This window comes from Erpetoichthys calabaricus, chromosome 15 (genome assembly GCF_900747795.2).
Source record: "Erpetoichthys calabaricus chromosome 15, fErpCal1.3, whole genome shotgun sequence".
Classification (NCBI taxonomy): Eukaryota; Metazoa; Chordata; class Cladistia; order Polypteriformes; family Polypteridae; genus Erpetoichthys; species Erpetoichthys calabaricus.
The window spans coordinates 8,627,983-8,633,982 of NC_041408.2; the positions used below are offsets into that span (position 1 = coordinate 8,627,983).

Here is a 6,000-nt window from a genome sequence, read left to right on the forward strand (position 1 = left end):
TTGCAGCGTGGGAGGGTGAAAACTGAGTTTTGATAATGCAGACTCTATTCTCACCCTGATTGATTTGTGCTTATTACGGGACAGTTCCCTAATGGAACCTGGTTATCACATCATCTCAATCTCTGATTGATCACCCTTCATGGAAGAAACCCATATTCCAACATAGCAGGTAGACAGGAGCTGCTTTCCATGGCGTTTGTTGTGTTGTTTACCTGTACATGTCTAAATTGCATTTGAACAGTTTGAATACAGCAAATGTGCACAAATGTCAAAATAATCCAACGGTCCAGACAGTTTTGAGATAAGCCTTGTGGTTGGCAGCATAACCATCTCTTCAAGGAGGACACTTCCGTCTCCTGTCATACAGGTGATGTACGACCGCCTACCGTAGGTGAATAGCTGCGTCATATGCTTTTTCGAGTCATATCACTGGCAAGCAGAGATATTTTTGCAAACGACGTGAAAATGCAAGTCGAACGGATAACGTTTTTCATTTAAAAACATTCTCAAATAAAAACATAGCAGTCCGGACGCAGCCTTAGAGCCGCACGTTAACCTGTTCCATCTCACTATTGATTCTCACAGATATGTGGATCAAGTTAGCAAGTGGTATAGCCGAGAGCAGCGCCTTGAAAATCTTCAAATCTCGAGCTAACAAATCAGCGAATGGAATTGAGGTGTCGTGTAAAGTTAAATGTTGTGTTCACTTCTCAGGTTCTCTTTTAAGAACGGATATTCATATGAACACCAGGAGACCACAATAACACCACACAGACAGCTCTACTGCCATACAGCCCCAGAGTCGCTAAGCAAGTTGTGAAAGCCAGCCCAACCTCAGACAGACAGACACTGTTTTAAGTCCACCACACACGATTTATTTACAATATATACAATGTCCACAGTCCCGCACAGCACACACTGCTTCCAGCACCAAACACCACTCTCTCGGGCCTCACAATGGTCCTCTTAGGGCCGCCTTTCCTCCACTCTTCCAAGCCTTGTCTTCTTCCTCCCAACACCAGCTCCTCGACTGTTGGAAGGCAGCCCCTTTTAAGTTGCCCCGGATATGCTCCAGGTGCCCCTTGATGAACTTCCACCAGCATTTCCTGGTGTGGCTGAAGTGCTGGCTTCAGGATCCATAACCCATCCCCTGGTGGTGGCCACAGGCCCCTATAATGTTGTGCTTCCCAGCTCGGTTCCCATGACCCCCATAGCAACCAGGGCGGCTTTCCTCTCCTGGCAGAGGTGCTATAAATGCGTCCCGGCTAGATATGGCACCCAGTCGCCCGTGACAAAGTGAAAACTCACAGTAAGTACAAGATGTTTTGCTCATTTAAATACACTAGGGGGCTGAATCCAAACACAGGGTCACGGGGGTCTGCTGGAGCCAATCCCAGCCAACACAGGGCACAAGGCAGGAACCAATCCTGGGCAGGGTGCCAACCCACCGCAGGACACACACAAACAAACCCACACACCAAGCACACACTAAGGCCAATTTAGAATCATCAATCCACCTAACCTGCATGTCTTTGGACTGTGGGAGAAAACCAGAACGCCCAGAGGAAACCCACGCAGACACGGGGAGAACATGCAAACTCCACGCAGGGCAGACCCGGGAAGCGAATCCGGGTCGCCTAACTGCGAGGCAGCAGCGCTACCACAGCACCACAGTACCGCCCCATAGGCAAAATGAAACACAAAAATAAAGCACAAAAGATTAACATTAACATAAATTAAAGAATCAAGAATGAACAAAACAGACAGAAAAAAAAAATGAATTTGAACCCCAGCCATGATGGGGTGAATCCTGCCTGAAATATAACAAGAGCATCTGGTATCCTGGGTATAAATATCCCTTTTCGTTACTCTATGGAGTCTGCATGTTCTCCCTGGTGTGTGTTTCTCCTACGTCTCCAAACAACTGCACCACATTACGTTACTTGAAGATATCAGACTGCCCACCCTGGACTGCATGGTGTCTACGTGCACTCCTGCCTTGTGCCCAGTGTTGCTGGGACAGACTGCAGTCCCTCAATAACATTAAGCGGGGGTAGGAATTCCATTTTACTTTGCAAAGGTGTCACGACCGCATCTTGCTGCTGTCGGGATATTTCGGAGAAATAGAAATTGAGGTTAATGGAATTAAAAAGGAGATTTTTTTTTTTTGCCTCGGGATTGTTTAAACAATCAACAAGGGAAAAAACGGTCAATCAGGAGGTGCTTAAAGGACTGAATGTCATCGTCTCCTTTCGTGCGCAAATCCTAAAACACACACACACACACACACACACACACACACACACAAATCACCCCAGCGCACGCTCGCATTGACTCATTAAGACTCCCAGTGTTCCCTTATTACCCTCAGCTGACACGAAACGAGCATTTCGGGCTGCACAATGGAGCGGAGCCGCTGCAGGTGCGCGCAGGTACAAACGCCCGACAGGCAGCCAAAAAAAAAAAAAAAAGCGCAGGATGGTAAAGCCCCCTTGTACGGTGCCCAGCCTTAAATTTAGCTTCCCTAGGAGGAAATGCAGTCGCCAGTCTCTTTGGCATCCATTAATCAAAACGAGGATTCCCACCTCCGCCCCCCTTATTTTTTTTCTTCTCCCGTTGGCTTTAGTTAGCCCGCCACGTTAACCCCTTGCATGCCGCATCGTCAAGATTAATGAAGTGCAACACCACAATGAAAGGGGTCGACCCCTCGAGATTCTTACCACCTTTCAAGGTAACCCCGGTTTTGCATTAAATTAACGGAATATTTTCTAATCGAGCTAAAAGGAACGTCTTGTATATGTATTTAAACAACAAAAAAATTCATCGTTAAGCCAAGCAACGGTACCTCGCAGTCGTAGAGCTCGCTGAGCTGCTCAATGATCCACTCCTCCAAGATGAGCCGCTTCCTCAGCTCTTTCCTGTCGTATTTCACCGTGACTTTCCCCTGCTTCTTCTGAACTGAGTCGTCCCGACTCGACGCTCCATTTCCACTTCTTCCTCCTGTGGAGGCTGCTTGGAAAAACACCCTGGCAGAAGGTGGTGGTGGAGGGGGCAACTGGGCGCTGGTCTCTGTGCCACTGGTGGACATGCTGCTGCTGAGGCTGCACAGAGGAGACACTCGAACTGCTCCCCGGCTTCAGACACCTGCTATATAAAGAAGGAGCTTCTTCGCTTTACTGCTGGCTCATCAAGAGGGAGGCGCTTCGCGAGCCGAGACTTTAACGCTTTCACTGCTGCTTCTCATCGGTGCCCTTACCGCTACTTCGTCTTCTTCATCGGGGGAAGAGGGGTGGGGGTCCCTTAACGCTTGGAGAGCTCAGCACAAAAGTAGCCATTCCCTAGTGATCAACCACCCCTTAATGCGTTCACTGTTCTTTGTCAAGCGGTGAACCGAAAATTGCGCGCCTGCATCTTAACGTTAATACTGGCAGCGATCTGCCCGACCGGTGCACCTTAACTGTCGTTAATGCGGAGCACCACCTTACCGAGCAGTGGCACGGCTGAACCTCTTAACACATGTGGTGCTCTGGTGCACCTCCCGACACTTTACTTTGTGTGGCCCTTTTGGAGCGACGCCGTTAAGTTCTCTTCAGTAGCTGCTTAACTGTGGGTGCGTTTGGCACTGGCTTCTACAGTGGCCCATTTCGAATGGCATTGTTTAATATTTTAAAATAGGAAAAGCATTGTTCTGGTTCATTATTCCAGTGGAATAGAGGTGAGTTTGCGCGTCATTTGAGGTAGGTGACAAGACAGGGGGCGCTGTCACTAATGTTCTGTTCTCCGCAGCACCTAGAAACCGTCCAATTAGGGCACTTAGCCCCGCCCCTTCTGGACTACATAATATAAGAAGCCCAGCCGCCCGGAAGGAAGCAAACAGAGAGGACCGTCGGGCGGAGTTTTAGTGACTGACCCCGACTTACCCCGACTTGTGTGTGTGTGTGTGTGTGTGTGTGTGTGTGTGTGTGTCACGCTCTCTTGCTCACTGCACAGGAAATGCACAGGGAGAGACTGAACATGTACAAACCGAAAGGGAACCTGGCTTGTTTGTATACCGAGTGTGTGGTCGTGAACCGAGGAAAAGGTTTGGCGAACTTTTTGGTTGTAAACCGATTTGTGCGTGTACTGAGACGTTTGTGAACTGAGGTTCCACTGTATACAGTATATATAGTGTAATAAGGCGCTATATATATGCCCGACACAGACTGACAACCTAGACACGTTAAAATAAACCAAAGGAATTTATTGTCCTTCTTCTGCTGGAGGTCCATGTCTTCCCCGTGTCCCTCAGCCCCAACACAGTCCCACAAAACCACAAGTCGCAAGCACAAATAAACTCTTCACGTCCTCCACTCCTCCTTGGCAGCTTTGTCTCCTTCCCCCCGACTCAGGCTCTCGGAGTGGTGGCTGCTGGCTCCTTTTATAGCTCACCCAGAAGTGCTTCAGGTGCTTGACCACCTGCTTCCGATTGCACCTCCGGGTGTGGCTGAACTACGGCCCAGACGGGCCCAGGAACCCCTGTAGCACCTCCTGGTGGCCACCCAACAGGGCTGTGGAGAACTCCATCTCCCATGGAGCCCTGGGGTATCTGAGGGTCCACAGTCACCCCGGGGTGCCACCAAGTGGTCCAGGGGAGATACTGCATGGGCTCCAGCCATCTGTCACAATATATATACATATACATAGTGGGCAAAACTCAGCAGAGGTGGAGAAGGGAGAGGGATTGTCAAGTATCGAATATTTGTTGTATACTTCTGTCTTCTTATTAGGGAAGAAGTGAGATAAAGTGTCTGGAAGGAGAATAAAAAATGTATGATTTTATTCTATTAAGGTGTGCTGTATTACTGGTACTATGGTTTTGGGCTCTCTGGCACCCTCGTGTAGTCACAACTGCCTAGCAATATTTAAATTCCGAACATAGGAATGGAGTGCACCATCTGCTGCCATTACTAACTCGCTGTATGTGGCTAAGAAACGCTTACAGACTTTCTCGTTCTGTGAAACTCTTTCTAACCGATAACGGCCTTGATGTCAGTTTCTTTATACCTAAGACAAGAGTAACTAGTCATGTGGTGCTCTGTTTGGCTTGGGTTGAGTGGAACTCTCCAATTTCGTTATCTGATTGGTCGATTCTGTCAGCATAAACTTCACATTTACTCTATGGCCTCTTTGCTGCCATTTTGTGGCCTTGTGAACACAATGAGGTCATCCGTTATGAGGGACATCGCTCCCAGAAAGTCGCACATTGTGATGTCCCTCTTGTGTTGTACAATTATACAATACAATTTATTTTTGTATAGCCCAAAATTACACAAAAAGTGCCACAATGGGCTTTAACAGCCCCCCAGTCTTGACACTCTAAGAAGACAAGGAAAAACTCCCAAAAAAACTCAAGTATGGAAAAAATGGAAGAAACCTCAGGAAAGGCAGTTCAAAGAGAGACCCCTTTCCAGGTAGGTTGGGCGTGCAGTGGGTGTCAAAAAGAAAAAGGGGGTCAATACAATACAATACACAGAACAGAACAAATCCTCAAAACAGTATAAAAATAAAAATATTACAAGTATGGAGCATACTTTAACAGTAGATGATATCCCATAATATGATTTGGATTTGTTTAGAGTCCTGGAGACCTCAGCCATCAAGCTGCCTCACCCTATTGGCCAGTCCACAGCTGAGACAGCGCTGGGCCAGCCAATCCAATAAAAGGACCCCTCTACCCGATGAGTCCTGTGATCCTCCATCAGAGATGACTTTACCTTAGGCAGGCAAAACAACTTGGCAGGTGGGCCGTGGGCACCAAGTGACACATTTGAGTACAGAGAAGAGAAACAAAATAGGTGAGAGTTAGTAACAAATTATAACTATCACGTTACTTATGTTTTAGTGCTAATGACAGCCTGTACAGTTAATCAGCAGCTCTAGTCAGGGTGTGCTAAACTGAAGTCGTGAGTCTTCAGCCAGGATTTGAAAGCTGAGACCAAAGGGGCATCTCTTATAGTAGCA

General features: G+C 47.7%; 1 protein-coding gene across 1 annotated transcript in view; it reads right to left on the reverse strand.

The window, feature by feature from the left end:
* The window catches only part of ppp1r14c (protein phosphatase 1, regulatory (inhibitor) subunit 14C), a 45,455-nt gene extending 42,097 nt beyond the window's left edge, over positions 1 to 3,358 (reverse strand). Inside the window, exon 1 of the mRNA XM_028820816.2 lies at positions 2,846 to 3,358. Within this exon, the coding sequence (XP_028676649.1) occupies positions 2,846 to 3,088 (243 nt within the window). The 5' untranslated portion in view covers positions 3,089 to 3,358. The remainder of the gene's footprint in view (positions 1 to 2,845) is intronic.
* Positions 3,359 to 6,000: the final 2,642 nt, after the last annotated feature.